Here is a 16,634-nt window from a genome sequence, read left to right as displayed (position 1 = left end):
CTTACTAGTCATTCACATGTGTTCTTTTGTGAAGTGTCCATTCAGGTTTTCTGTCCATTTTTTTCTGGGTTGTTATTATTGATTTATAGTTCTTCATATAGTCTGGATACAAATCCATGGTTATAGATATGTACTGTAAATACTTCAGCATTTATTTTCCAAGAATGATCATATTCTCTTATATAATCAATACTATTATTGCATTCAGGAAATTTAATATTTGTATAATATGTTTATCTAATATTACAAGTATTTTCTCATAGTCCATGCCTTGTGTTTTTAATTTTGTTTTAATGAACACCTGTAATTTTGATAAAGTTCCAGGAATCGACTTTTGTTATTTATGTTTCGTGCTTCTTATGTCCTCTAAGAAATTTTTACCTACCCCAAGGCTGTAAAGATATTTTTCTTCTAGAAGCTATGTATACATAACTTAACACTGTGATACACTCCAAATTAATTTTTGTGTATGATGAGGTGTGTATGTGAGGGGTAGGGGGTGAATATCATAAATTTTCAAAGAACAAAAACATATTGCAAATCAAAACAAACAAAAAACTTCCACCATCCCACCTGCCAGCTAAAAGCCCATCCATTGTTTAAAACAAGTGCCGTCTCCTTCATGAATTCAGAAACTTCCTATTCAAGCACATTTCAATCTTGTAAGTAATGCAATCTGTTTGAATGATTAAGCGTCACATTTATCTAAAGTTATAACAACAGAAAGGTGGAACTATTAGGAAATAGTGACAGAAATAACAGTGTATAATCAATCTCACACCATAGTGTCTTCTGCCAGAATCCATGAAACTAAGGCAGGCTAATTTGTTAGCTCGAAAGTAAGGTAGAATCTCTGATCCTTCAAAGTTCTTGACACTAGTTTTCATATTTCTCCTTTTACCATGAAATATCTGAGATCACATATAGATTACATCTCAATATTAAATTCTGATTTCCTTTTACCATTATTTTATTTATATGAACTTACCAAATAGATGGTTACGGTTAACTAAATTTGATACATTCTACTTTTTAAAAACTCATGCTGTTCTATTTCCCTTTACTCTGGCAATATTATTTACCTCTACACCAGCAGAAGCATCAAATATAGCCACTGCACCATCCAACACTCTTAGGCAGCGCTCAACCTCCAAGGTAAAGTCCACATGACCTAAGAAAAAGATAAGACGTATAATGCCTAAAATCTTTTTAACAAAACAAACAAAACCATCATATGATCTAGCAATCTCACATCTCACTCCTGGGGTGGGGGTGTGTGTGTGTATATCCAAAGGTATTGAAAGCAGAGTCTCAAAGAGCTATTTGCACACCCATATGCATAGCAGCACTGGGAGACAAAAGGTGGAAACAACCCAAATGTCCACTGATGTATGAATGAACAAAATGTGATATATACATACAATGGAATACTATACAGAATAAAAAAGAAGCTATTGTAGCACACTGTCACATGCTACAATATGGGAAAATTTGAAGGCTTTATGCTAGATGAGATAAGCCAATCACAAGAGGACAAATACTGTATGATTCCACTTACATGAGGCATCTAAGCTAGTCAAATTCATAGGTATACAAGGTAGACAGTGGTTAGCAAGGGTGAAGAGAGGGGGCAAAAGGGAACTGTTGTCCAATGAATATAGTTTCATTTCTGCAAGATAAAAAAGTTCTCGACATCTGTTTCACAGCAATGTGATCATACTTAACACTACTAAACTGTACACTTAAAAATGGTTAAGATGGTAAATTTTGTAACATGTTTTTTACCACAATAAAAAGCAAAACAAAAACCCCATACAACAAAAAACTCCAAATGATGCAGCATCTCTGTATTACTGCAATAGTACCATACCTGGTGTATCAATTAGATTGACTCTATACCCCTTCCAATCAAACGTAACAGCAGCTGATTGAATAGTAATGCCTCTTTCTCGCTCTTGGGCCATGAAATCTGTCACAGTGTCTCCATCATCAACATCTAGCCAGGAAAAAGATGATAAAATTTAGTCTTAATAGCAAGTGTATTTTATTGGTGCTCAATATCTACCTGACACAGTTTAATCTGCCTTAAGAAAAATTTTTCCTAAAATATTTGGTTTAATAGAGCCTTTACTCTTTCAATAAGTAAATCCTCATGGTAGAAAAAGTTTTTCAGCTAGATTAGTAATTTTGCCATAAAAGTAATTTTTCACCAAGATGAAAATCTTTTAAGTTTACTGAACCATATACTTCATTTATTTCTTACATAGCTTAACTATCATTACCCCCTCTTTATCTGATGTCCGTCCCTCCTGATCCCTTGATAGGAGGCAGAGTGGTACAGTGAAAGAATACAGTCATAGCTTTAAATCCCAACTTTACCACTTAGCACTCTACGATCTTGAGGCAAACTACTTAACCTAGTTTGTAAAATAAGGCTAATAAAGTCATCCTTGCTGGGTTGTTATAAGGATGAAATGAGACAATATATATAAAGTACCTAGTCTAGTAGATGATAAATGATAGCCACATGGAATGAGATAGAGAAAAAAATTCATCCAATATTAAATTATCCTTTACAAACCCATCTCATCACTAAATTTTCCAAAGAGAAGGGATTTATTTGTACAAGTGCAAGTAGTCTCATACAACTTCAACAGTATAAAGTCACAAAAAAATTATCCTGAACTTTATCCAAAAAGTTCACTGAAATTATTCTGCAGTAAAATTCTGTAGTTGAATTACGTATATTATTCTAATTAAATTTATAGACAGTAAAAGAAATAAAAAAGTTGTTCTTTACCATTATCATGGCCTTATACTATCATTTATTTCAGCATTAAACCCCTAAAATGGTAGCTAGTTGCTCCATGTATGTGTATGTGTGTGTGTGCATGTATGTATTAATATGTATACACACACATAATGTAAACACCAGAGGAGGAAATAGCAAGAAAAATGTATTTGACAGAAACTCAAATATAACTCTATGTTAATATCTATAATTGTATTACTGTCAGTTATTCCCAACATCACTGCCAAAGAAAATAATATCATTAAGGATACAAAGACCAAATAACTATAAGTTCTAAATGAGACAGTAAGTTTTAAAAACACTTACACAGTACTAAGATTTTTCACAATTATAAAGATCTTTATTTCACATTATCTTTATGATTATTCATATGACTAATGAAGTCAATCTTAGGTCAGCAAGTTCTACAACAACCTGGATAGTTTTTAGGCTATGATCTGAACTAGAAAAGAACTTCAAAAGATAGCCGTACAAAAACACATGGACAATCACTGCAGTTTGGCTCTCAGGAAGCCCCATCCTTAGGGTAAGCGGGAGAGCCCCACATCAAGGGAGCACCCCGTGAAACAAAAGAATCTGAACAGTAGCCCTTAACTGCCAGATCTTCACTCTGACATAGTCTACCCAAATGAGAAGGAATCAGAAAAACAATTCTCATAACATAACAAAACAAGGTTCTTTAATCCCCCCCCAAAAAAATCACACTAGCTCACTAGCAATGAATCCAAACCAAGACAAAATCTAAACTGCCAGAAAAGAGTTCAGAAGGTCAATTACTAAGCTACTCAAGGAGGCACCAGAGAAAGGTGAATACCAACTTAAAAAAATTGTTGGCCGGGCACGGTGGCTCAATCCTGTAATCCCAGCACTTTGGGAGGCTGAGACAGGCGGATCACGAGGTCAGGAGATCGAGACCACCCTGGCTAACACGGTGAAACCCCATCTCTACTAAAAAATACAAAAAACTAGCCGGGCAAGGTGGTGGGCGCCTGTAGTCCCAGCTACTTGGGAGGCTGAGGCAGGAGAATGGTGTAAACGCGGGAGGCGGAGCTTGCAGTGAGCTGAGATCCGGCCACTGCACTCCAGCCTGGGCGACAGAGTGAGACTCCCTCTCAAAAAAAAAAAATTGTTTAAATATTACAGGATATGAACGGAAAAATCTCCAGAGAAATAGCCAGCATAAATAAACAATCACAACTTCTGGAAATGAAGGATACACTTAGACAAATGCAAAATACACTGGAAAGTCTCAGCAATAGAATTAAGAAAGTAGAAGAAACAACTTCAAAGGTCAGGTGCGGTGGCTTACGCCTGTAATGCCAGCACTTTGGGAGGCCAAGGCAGGCAGATCACGTGTGGTCAGGAGTTCAAGACCCACCTGGCCAACATGGTGAAATCCTGTCTCTACAAAGATACAAAAATTAGTCAAGCATGATGGTGGGTGCCTATAATCCCAGCTACTCGAGAGGCTGAGGCAGGAGAATTGCTTGAACTCGGAAGGTGGAGGTTGCAGTGAGCTAAGATTGCACCACTGCAGTTTAGCCTGTGTGACAGAGCAAGACTCCATCTCAAAAAAAGAAGAAACAATTTCAGAGTTCAAAGACAAGGCTTTTGAATTAACCCAACCTGACAAAGAAAAAAGAATTTTTAAAAAGTGAACAAGGCCTCTAAGAAGTTTGGGATTATGCGAAATGACCAAACCTAAGAATAACTGGTGCTTCCAAGAAAGAAATCTAAAAGTTTGGAAAATATATTTGAGGAAATAATCAAGGCAAACCTCCCTGGCCTTGCTAGAGATCTAGACATCCGAATACCAGAAGCTCAAAGAACACCTAGGAAATTCATCACAAAAAGACCATCGTTTAGGCACACAGTCATCAGGTTACCTAAAGTCAAGACAGGAAACAATTTTAAGAGCTATAGGGAAAAAGCATCAGGTAACCTATAAAGGAAAACCTATCAGATTAACAGCAGATTTCTTAGCAGAAATCCTACCAGCTAGTAGGAATTGGGGTCCTATCTTAGCCTCCTTAAACAAAACAATTACCAGCCAAGAATTTTGTATCCAGAGAAACTAAGTTTCATAAATGAAGGAAAGATACAGTCTTTTTCAGACAACCAAATGCTGAGAGAATTCACCACTAGCAAGCCAGCACTACAAGAACTACTAAGAGGAGCTCTAAATCCTGAAACAAATCCTCGAAATACACCAAAATAGAACCTCCTTAAAGCATAAATCTCACAGGACCTATAAAAAAAAAAGAAGGTATTCAGGCAACAAATAGTGACAATAGTAACCTCACATCTCAATACTAACATTGTGACCTAAACATTCCACTTAAAAGACAAAGAATGGCAGAAGGGATAAGAGTTCACCAAGTATCTGCTGTCTTCAAGAGACTCACCTAATACATAAAGACTCACATAAACTTAAGGTAAAGGGGGGAAAAGATATTCCATGCTAATGGACACCAAAAGTGAGCAGGAATAACTGCTCTTATATCAGACAAAACAAACTTTAAAGCAGCAGCAGTTAAAAAAGACAAAGAGCGATATTATACAATGATAAAAAGACTAGTCCAACAGGAAAATACCACAATCCTAAATATATATGCACATAAAAACATTGCAGTTCCCAAATTTATAAAATAATTACTACTAGACCTAAGAAATGAGACAGACAGCAACACAGTAATAGTGGGGGACTTTAATACTCTACTAACAGCACTAGACAGGTCATCAAGACAAAAAGTCAACAAAGAAACAATGGACTGGCCAGGCGCAGTGGCTCATGCGTGTCATCTCAGCACTTTGGGAGGCTGAGGCACGTGGATTACCCAGGTCAGGAGTTCAAGACCAGCCTGGCCAACACAGTGAAACCCTGTGTCTACTAAAACATACAAAAATTAGCCAGGCATGATGGTGGGTGCCTATAATCCCAGCTACTTGAGAGGCTGAGGTAGGGGAATCGCTTGAACTCGGGAGGTGGAGGTTGCAGTGAGCCGAGATCGCACCATTTCACTCCAAGCTAGATGACACAGCCAGACTCCATCTCAAAAACAAAAAAAGAAACAATGAACTTAAACTATATCCTAGTACAAACAGACTTAACAAATATTTATAGAACATTCTTCCCAACAACTGAAGAATATATATTCTATTCATCAGCATGTAGAACATTCTCCAAGATAGACCACATGACGGGCTACAAAACAAGTCTCAATAAATTTAAGAAAATCAAAATTATATCAAGTACTCCCCCAGATCATAGTGGAATAAAACTGGAAATCAACTCCAAAAAGAACCCTCAAAACCATGGAAATACATGGAAATTAAATAACCTGCTCCCAAATGATCACTGGGTCAACAATGAAATCAAAATGGAAATTAAAAAATTATTTGAACTAAACAATAATAGTGACGCAACCTATCAAAACCTCTAGGGTACAGCAAAAGTGGAGCTAAGAGAAAAGTTCATTGCATTAAATGCCTACATCAAAAAGTCTGAAAGAGCACAGACAGACATTCTAAGGTCAAACCTCAAGGAACTAGAGAAACAATAACAAACCAAACCCAAACCCAGCAGAATTGAAATAACCAAGATCAGCACAGAACTAAACGAAATTAAAACAAACAAAAAATACAAAAGTGAAACGAAAAGCTGGTTGTTTGAAAAGATAAATAAAATTGATAGACAGTGAGATTAATTAAGAACAGAAAATATCCAAATAAGTTCAATTAGAAACAAAACAGGGGATATTACAACTGATACCACAGAAATACAAAAGATCATTCAAAGCTACTATGAACACCTTTACACACATAAACTAGAAAACCTAGAGGAGATGGATAAATTCCTGGAAATATACAATCCTCCCAGATTAAACCAGGAAGAAATAGAAACTCTGAACAGACCAGTAACAGTGAGAAGGAAATGGTAATTAACAAGTTGCCAACAAAAAAAGTCTAGGACCAGATGGATTTGCAGCTGAATTCTATCAGACATTCAAAGAATTGGCACCAATTCTATTGATGCTATTCCACAGATAAAGAGGGAATCCTCCCTAAATCATTCTAAGAAGCCAGCATCACCCTAATACCAAAAGCAGGAAAAGACACAACAAAAAAAGGAAAACTACAGACCAATATCCCTGATGAACATAGAAGCAAACATACTCAACAAAATGCTAGCTAACTGAATCCAACAGCATACCAAAAAGATGATCCACCATGATCAAGTAGGTTTCATACCAGGAATGCAGGGATAGTTTAACATCTGCAAGTCAATAAATGTGATACACCATATAAACAGAATTAAAAACAAAAATCACATGATCATCTCAATAGACTCAGAAAAAGCATTTGACAAAATCCGGCATCCCTCTATGAGTAAAACTCTCTGCAAAATTGGCACAGAAGGGACATCATACTTTAAGGTAACGAAAGCCATCTATGACAAACCCACAGCCAACATTACACTGAATAGGGAAAAGTTGAAAGCATTCCCCCTGAGAACTGGAACAAGGCAAGAAGGCCCACTTTCACCACTTCTGTTCAACATAGTACTGGAAGGCCTAGCCAGAGCAATCATACAAGATAAAGAAATAAAGGGCATCCAAATAGGTAAACAGGAAGTGAAACTGTCACTGTTTGCTGATGATATGAACATATACCTAGAAAACCCTAAAGACTCATCCAAAAAGCTCCTAGAACTGGTAAATAAATTCAGCAAAGTTTCAGGATACAAAATTAACGTACACAAATCAGTAGCCTTGCTATATACCAACAGCAACCAAGCTGAGAGTCAAATCAACAACTTAACCCCTTTTACAATAGCTGCAAAAAAATAAAAATAAAATACTTAGGAATATACCTAACAAAGGAGATAAAAGTCCTCTACAAGGAAAACTACAAAATACTGTTGCAAGAAATCATAGATGACACACACAAATAGAAACACATCCCATGCTCACAGATGGGTACAATCAATATTGTGAAAATGACCATACTACCAAAAGAAATCTACAAATTCAATGCAATTCCCATCGAAATACCACCATTTTTCACAGAAGTAGAAAAAAAAATCCTAAAATTCATATGGAACCAAAAAAGAGTCTGCATAGCTAATGCAAGACTAAGCAAAAAGAACAAATCTGGAGGCATCACATTACCAAACTTCAAACTATACTACAAGGCCATAGTCACCAAAACAGCATGGTACTGGCATAAAAACAGGCATATAGGGCCAGGCATGGTAGCTCACACCTATAATCCCAGCACTTTGGGAGGCCGAGGCGGGCAGATCACTTGAGGTCAGGAGTTTGAGACCAGCCTGGCCAACATGGTGAAACCCCATCTCTACTAAAAATAAAATTCAAAAAAATAGCTGGGCATGGTGGTGGGCACCCATAGTCCCAGCTACTTCGGAGGCTGAGGCAGGAGAATTGCTTGAGCCCAGGAGGCAGAGGCTACAGTGAACTGAGACTGCACCACTGCACTCCACCCTGGGCAACAGAGCGAGATTCCATCTAAAAAAGTAAAAATGGCACGCAGTCCAATAAAATAGAATAGAGAACCCAGAAATAAAGCCAAATACTTACAGCCAATTGATCTTCAACAAAGCAAGCAAAAACATAAAGTGGGAAAAGGACACCCTATTCAACAAATTGTGCTGGGATAATTGGCAAGCCACACGTAGAAGAATGAAACTGGATCCTCATCTCTCACCTTATACAAAAATCAACTCAAGATGGATCAAAGACTTAAATCTAAGACCTGAAACCATAAAAATTCTAGAAAAGATCATTGGAAAAACCCTTCTAGACATTGGCTTAGGCAAAGACTTCATGACCAAGAACCCAAAAGCAAACGCAACAAAAACAAAGGTAAGTAGACAGGACTTAACTAAACTAAAAAGCTTCCACACAGCAAAAGAAATATGTATATGTTACCTGGATGGAATTGGAGGCCACTATTCTTAGTAACTCAGGAATGGAAAACCAACATCATTTGTTCTCACTCATAAGTGGGAGCTAAGCTATGAGGATGCAAAGGCATTAGCATGATACAATGAACTTTGGGGACTCAGGGGAAAGGGCGGGAGGGGAGTGAGGGATAAAAGACTACACATTAGGTACAGTGTACACTACTTGGGTAACGGGTGCACCAAAATATCAGAAACCGCCATTAAAGAACTTATTCATGTAACCAACCACCTGTTCTCCAGAAGCCAATTGAAATAAAAAATAAAATAAAATAAGCCTTAGGGGAGAAAATTGTTAACCTAGTTGCTTTTTAGAATATGAAGTCTAAGATTCTTTATCTTTAATTATAAATATAATAAACCAGTTATGATAAGGACATAAACTTAAGGGCAATCACAGAGAAAATGTGTGTATATAAAAAAGAGAGAGAGAACATTCTATGTGGGTTCTATTTTTATATATTCAGTTTCTTGACATCATAAGATTGTGTACATGTCTAGTTTATCTTACTATGAGAGCAAGGTCTTGATATTCTCCTTTTTAACTGTAAATAAGTTATTGCCATGACTTTTGTAGGTGATTTTTCAGCTTAGTGACTATAATTACTATAAAGCTTGATTTCCTTCTCGTTATAGTAAACTGCAATAGTTTGAAGTAAATAAATAAAAACACATGGAATATTATTCAGCCTTATAAAAGGAATCTTCACTTGAGCCCAGTTTGAGACTAGCCTGAGCAACATACTGAGGCCCTGTCTCTACCAAAAATACAAAAGTTAGCCAAGTGTGGTAGCACCTGCCTGTAGTCCCAGCTACTCAGGAGGCTGAGGCAGGAGGATCTCTTGTGCCCAAGAGTTGAAGGCTGCAGTGAGCTGTGACTGGGCCACTGCACTCCAGCCTGGGCAACAGAGCAAGATCCTGTCTCTAAAAAAAAAAATTAAAAAATTAAAAAGGAATCTTGACACATGCTACAACATGGATAAACCCTGAGGGCATTGTGCTATGTGAAATAAACCTGTCATAGAAAGACAAATACTTACGATTCCACTTATATGAGGTACCTAGAGTACTCAAAGTCAGGAAGAAAAAGTAGAAGGGTAGTTGCAAGGGACTGGGGAGAGGGGAAAATGGGAGTTGTTTAATGGGTATAGAATTTCAATTTTGTAACTTAACATTTTGAAGATTGGTTGCACAATAATGTGAATATATTTAACACTACTGAACTGTACACTTAGAAATAGTTAAGATGGTAAATTTTATGTTTTTTTAACCACAATTAAAAAAACAAAAGATAACTAGGTTAAGGATTAACAAAATCCTCTCCTCTTTGATATGAGAATTTAACTTCTGGTTACCTTTTTTGGTTCTTTTCTTCTAGAAACCAGATAACAGAGGTATGTCAACTACATTCCTAGGCAATATATCTTATGGGAAAAATAACTTCTGATTGGTAAACTAAATCTGAATTGCGAAGAACTACAAATGAATTATATATATAAATACCTTATGGAGATACAGAACTCCGAGCTTCCCTGGCTATGGCATGTACCTTATGTGGCACCTGGAAGCTATGCCTATAAAGTTATAGCAAGAGATATTCATTCCTATAGGGCATGAATCTTCTAAGCTAGGGTGGCTCCTGTGAATCTTGTCACCTTGCACCTAATCTGTTACTCTGGGGCAGCCAAAGAAGATAGCTCCCAGATAGCTACAGGGACTGCTATAAGGACTCTTCTAGAAAGAAACACCTAATGCTGCTCTGTTGGCAAGCTATGGTTCCTGTCCTGTTGCATTCTGAGTAGGTAAGTGTCAAATGGGGCCTATGATAGTCTTATAAGTCTGAATATTTAGTTGAATCTAAGAAGACCCTTTGGTGGATATTGCAACTACCTTATCTTTAAGTTGTGGTTTAGACATCAGTAGCTCTATGCCATATTCAAGGTGTGTAGGTTGACTTCTTAATCAAAATATTTTTCAATGATGCTTTTGCTAATGGGGAGTGGGAAGAGGAGGAATCCATTCTAACCTCCCAGTGATCTTGTATATCCAGAATAGTACAGTATTCTTTCTGTGGTGGTAGTTTTGCCTGCATCAATATGAGCCATAATTCCAATATTACGGATTCTGTTTAAAAGGAAAAAATAAGGTAGACATTACTAAAATTGTAAAACCAAAGTATATATGCTGTTCAAATTTCAAAGCTGGTATTTCTATAATTTATAAAACTGTAAAAACTAGAAAAATGGAAAACATTTAGAGTATATCCACATTACTCTGATAACACAGCTAAGTAACAAAAGGGCTAACTACAACCTACAATTCTGAGACTATCTTATATTCATTCTATGAAAAGTGTGGTGTTGTTACATTAAAAAATTTTAGCATTAAATTGAGAAAAATAGCTAAAATACATTATCAACATCTATTTAAAATTGGCTAGGGCAGAAAGTCATAAAAATTACAGCATTCACTCTTGTCCATCAGAGAAAAACTGCAAATTTTCGTGACAGTCTATGGAAAAGTGTGATATCAATGATAGTACTTACTTAGCTATGGGAGGATTGATGATGGAATGAAGGGATTTGATATCATTTCCTATTAAGCCTAGAAAGTTAAAATTGAACTGTTACATTTATGAAATTTTCCTTTAATTTATAAATGAAAGACTTTAAAATAACTTTAAGCAAATACTGTAATTCCAAATAAAGTAAAGTAAAATTCAAGCTAAATAAATCTAAAATAAACTAAAATTTATTTCCTTGCAATGTATAAGGAAAGCTATGGATGACAATACAACAAGGTAAAAGTTTTAAACATCAAGTTCTAGATCATATCCTTAGAAAAATACAGATTCACCCCAATCTCTGCCACCTACTTCACTTCCATTTACAAAACTGTAGAATTAGAATAAATGCTCACAATAATAATCTTAAGGCACTGATCCTGAGTCAAAGAAAAATTTTTAAATGCACAGTCCTATAAACCTGCCTTTTCCAGGGTTCGAAGAGCTAAGGGTGATCCTTATGTCAGTTGATAATGAATTATTACACAATGTGGAACTTGCCTTCCTCAGCAATCCCAGGACACAATACCTTTAAAGACAGCCTGGGAGGTTTCACTGAATAGAAGCTGTAATAATTTAATACTTTTGAAAGGCCAAGCAGTATTTCTTAAATTAAAAAGTCCATATGGCTTATTCTATGCTTAACATATAGTTTACTAATATTAAGAACTAATTCTAAAGAAACAAGGCAGTTATATTCATAAATTTATTTAAAACCCTCCTGTTATTTAAACCATTTCTCCCATGTTTCTATGATACAAAAATGAGAATTTTATATTATTTTTGAAACTCCATAGTGGTTTGAAGATCAAAAGATAATCTATACTACTACAGTCAAATTCACATGAGCAAAATACAGAGACCTAGATACACACCAACAATGTAGCCCATTAAATTAATCCTCCCTTGTAAGTCAACAGCCAATCAGTATTTTTATTCTATTATTCTCACTTGACAAAGACAGTAATGAGAACAGCAACAGAATTAAACTAATTTCACAGAGTCTACCATACACTTGCTTGTTTCAAACACAGAAAGGACATTCAAAAGTAAGTCAACTCCTCCACCTTCCAGCATTTGATGCCATGTATCTAACCTAAACAATCCCAAATACTTAACCAAACTACTTACAACAATCCTCAAAATAAATTATTCTAGTAAATCTCTCTTGACAGAAAACACTTGCATAAAAAAAAGAAATAAACTAGAAAAAAATTTTTCACAAGACTACTCTACAAGTACATTCACATGTTAAAACTTCCAAACTAGCTACTAAAGCCACCATCCTTTCCTTTGCTCAGCTCATCCGCATGTTCCTCAGATGAGGAGCACAACTCTACTAGTATTTCCTTCTGGCACCTATCCGAACACTCCCACCCCTAATACTCTCTAGGAAATAGCCAAGAAGTAAAAAATGGTTTCAGAACCCTAATAAGAGAGATTCTTGCAAACAAGAGAGAGAAAAGAGATGAAGCGAACAGCTTAGATAAAATTAGAAGAATCTAAAATTTGTACCTGGTAGGGAACTGTAATTTCTTCCAAGCGGCACATGTGGCTTTAACCTTTTTAAACTTGCTCTTACTTTATAGCAGCATATATTCTAGTAAAGAGAAAAAGAAATGACATTAATTTTATTTTAGCATCACTTATTACAGTTTTAACATTGTAATTGTGCTTTGTCAGAAGACAAACTATTTTGTATAGCTTTAAAGTAGTTCTAATTTATTAACTCCAATTCTTTTAAAAAGTGACAACCCAAATATATCCTAGGGGAAAGAATAAGGATAAAATTAATACTGATTTGCTATTTTGGGCTGACCTTAAAACAATGGTTCTCCTCAACCTGCAGTATTAGCATGGGCTGAGGGCTTGTTTGAAACACATGCTTAGGCTCCACTCCAGACAAGAGAATCAGAAACTCTTGGGGATGCAGCCAATCTGTTTAAACCAGCTCTCCAGGTGATTCTGATAGCTATAGTTTGAGAACCACAACCCTAAAGTTCCGAAAGTCAGAAGCTGAGAGAGTCAGAAAGGTTAAATAAGGTATCTCACCCAGGATACACCTTGGTTTTCCTCTGCATCTGCTGAAAGGTCTGTGCAGGGCAATGAGCTCTAAAACCATTAGTTGTTTTCAGGATTTATTATAGTAGTTACACATTAGAATCATCTGGAAAGCTTCTTGAAGACACAGGGGTGGGGAGAGAAGAGAAGAACTGGAGGAGCTGGGCAGCGGCATTTTAAAAAGTTCCCAGGTTGTCTCCAATGTAGCATTCAACTGAGAATTACTAAGTTAGAGCAAGTCTGCTTAAGGCCAAGCCTACCTCCCCCATCTTAGCTGCTTACCTAACCTTCTCATGTTCTCATGTAGAGGCTGAATATTCTCCACCTCAGTTTATGCCCAGACCACTAGATACACATTTAATAGCTGCCAATATAGTCGGAATTGTTAGTGTATGTAATGATTTAGGGCCACCACAATCTGCTTTTTGTTTCATGAACTGCATATCTGTGCTATCTATATTATTTCTAGGTTAGTTACCAAGTTTCTGGAAATAATATGCTACTATCCTTAGAAAATATTTCCACTGCATAATGACTAGGATAAGACCCAGTGTCTATCACAGAGTGCATAGTCTGAAAGTGTCAGCAATCAAAGCACTGAAGAAAAACTGGGTAACTCCTTGTGCCACTTAATGAGATCACAAATGGAATATAGAAATATATCTTCTTCAAAAGGCTGCTCAGGTGATTTTAAAGTAGCAAAAAAAAAACAAAAAAACAAAAAACTGTAGACAAATGTTAAGGCTTCTTAGGGTTACAGGTTCTCCACTACAGCAGTCATACCCCATCCACAGGGGGTATATTCCAAGACCCCCAGTGGATGACTGAAACCTCCGATAGTACTGAACCTAATTACTGTCCATCAGAACATGTTTCTGTTCATGTCTTCTGCCCACAAATTGAATAGCTTTTCCATCTTAACTAACCTCTTATCATGTTATGTGACCATAACTTTTGCAGTTTGAAGTACAACAGTAAAACTAGCAAAAATGTCTTTTTCTTCACAATTTCACAGATAGAAGATTCATTCCTATCATAGATCTTAGTAACCTCAGCATATGACTTTTTTTTTTCCTTATTAAGCCAAGAATTTTCACCTTTTCACTTAAAGGGAACACTTTATGGCTTCTCTTTGGCATATCCAAATTGCCAGCATCACTACTCTTGTGCTCTGGGACCATGATTAAGTAAAATAAAGGTTACTTGAACACTAGCATGGCAATACCACAATCTGATAACCCAGACGGCTACTGACTCATGGGTGGGGAGTGTATACAGTGTGGATATGCTGGGCAAAGGGATGACTCACCTCCCAGGTGGGATTAAGTGAGATGTCATGAGATTTCATCACAATACTCAGAATGGCACACAATTTAAAACTTATGAATTATTTCTGGAATTTTCCATTTAATTTTCAGACCACAGTTGACTTTGAGCAACTGAAACAGCTAATAGCAAAACCATGAATAAGGGGAAACTACTGTACTCCCTGTTAAGTCACTGAAGATAAAAAGAAATAACCCAAGCAAGCTTTAAAGTAATCTTTCACTTAGCACTAGATAAAAGGGGTATTATTACGTTTGAGGTTTAATATCTCTGAAGTATACTGAAGACGCGATAGTTCATAAAATAATTTATAGTGTTTCGGAGAGGATTCAGGAGTCAGACCAGAGCTTAAAGACTAAAACAATGTTCCTGAGACAAAGATCAGACTGCCCAAGAAGTTGGCTTCCAACAGCTCTGCAGAAGACAGCCAAAAGTAGTTTTATCAACCATTGTACAATTATGTTATACTTCGATATTAAGAGAAACTTTATTTCATAAGAGTTTTAATCTATGGATACTTAACATTACAAAGCACATTTTCTGTTAAAGATGTACATTAAGTGATGACATTCTTAGATATAAAACTGTACCCTCCTTCAAAAACAACTGGCATTTTAGTACTCCATGAGACCAGCATTTAGCTACAGCTGTTCTTTTACTTTTAAATTAAGGTAATTTCCTCTCATATTTCTTAATAAATTAAGGTAATTACTTTCAAATTAGTTTGGCTTGAAGATTTCCAAAGGTTATGACTCAACTAAGTCTGGAATAAACAGCTGATGAGATATACTGGGCATTTTAGGCAGTAAAGTAGCTGAGGTTGTTAAAGGACATTTAATTTTGTAAGAAATGCTTACATTAATATGCACACTGGATATTGTCTGATGACTCACTGCACATATCCTCAAGTTGCTCAACATTTTGATCCTCCAAACTGTTATTGTCTGAAAAAATAAATATACAAAATTATAAAACTAAAGTTATGTATTACATGTCAGCAAGGCATATGTAAGTTAGACATATGTAAGGTAAAATCTATTACTTTTAAAAAGTTGGAATGATATTTTTAGCTACCAAAAATACAATGCATCATTCAGAAAATGAAAATTCTGATTAAATATGAGAAATATGGTTCTTAGGCTTAAAATGTCCCTTTTTGTTAATGTAATGTTTAAAGAAAGACATGGAGATACATTAGAAATCAACTTATTGAAATTACAAAACACTGTATCAACCAAAATGCATTGTTACGTAAATGAATAGAATTAAGTATAAAAACTAAGAATCCACACTTGGTAATTTCTAATTGGCAGTAAAATTTACTGGTTCATTTGTATATTCTGATTTTCCTACCATACCATGTAAAAACTAAATTATGTAAAAAATATATAAAAGTCCTCTTCCTCTCTGATTATAGAAACTAAGCATCTTTAATTTAAAAACATTTGCTAAATATTCACTACGTTTCAAGTACAATATCAAAGCTATTAGAAATCTAAGGACGCAGCTGAGACTGGGGGTGCTGGGGAGACAAACAGATCACGTTAAACCAAGCTTGTCCAACGCATGGTCTGCAGGCCACATGCAGCCCACGATAGCTTTATATGCAGCCCAACACAAATTTGTAAACTTTCTTAAAATATTGTGAGTTTTTTTTTCTTGCGATGTTTTTTTTAGCTCATCAGCTATTGTTAGTTACCATTAGTGTATTTTATGTGTGGCCCAGGGAAACCAAAAGATTAGACACACTTGTGTTAAACCATTGTGATCCATGTTATTAAGAAGATATGTCAAAACTCATTACTACTCCTAAGTCTGTTCTTTTCTGGATTTTAGCTAAGAAACATTCACTACTCTTATTTAGAAAGTCATCTAATACTTTCATTTGA

The 16,634-nt window shown here is 35.9% G+C and overlaps 1 protein-coding gene across 3 annotated transcripts in view; it reads right to left on the bottom strand.

Moving 5' to 3' along the window:
- The window catches only part of LOC105475140 (GTP dependent ribosome recycling factor mitochondrial 2), a 48,212-nt gene that overhangs the window by 29,161 nt on the left and 2,417 nt on the right, over positions 1-16,634 (bottom strand). For 2 of the 3 annotated variants that reach the window (XR_983160.3, XM_011730169.3), the window contains exons 2-7: positions 15,603-15,689; positions 12,874-12,958; positions 11,342-11,399; positions 10,822-10,919; positions 1,871-1,996; positions 1,083-1,171 (exon numbers count right to left, since the gene is read on the bottom strand). Coding sequence is in view for 2 of the 3 variants with exons in the window: in XM_011730169.3 (XP_011728471.1) it covers positions 1,083-1,171; positions 1,871-1,996; positions 10,822-10,919; positions 11,342-11,399; positions 12,874-12,958; positions 15,603-15,665 (519 nt within the window). In the remaining variant the exon portion in view is untranslated. The other variant, XM_011730170.2, reaches the window with a different exon arrangement.

This window comes from Macaca nemestrina, chromosome 6 (genome assembly GCF_043159975.1).
Source record: "Macaca nemestrina isolate mMacNem1 chromosome 6, mMacNem.hap1, whole genome shotgun sequence".
In the NCBI taxonomy this organism is placed as follows: domain Eukaryota; kingdom Metazoa; phylum Chordata; class Mammalia; order Primates; family Cercopithecidae; genus Macaca; species Macaca nemestrina.
This window is presented reverse-complemented; position numbering and strand designations above follow the sequence as displayed.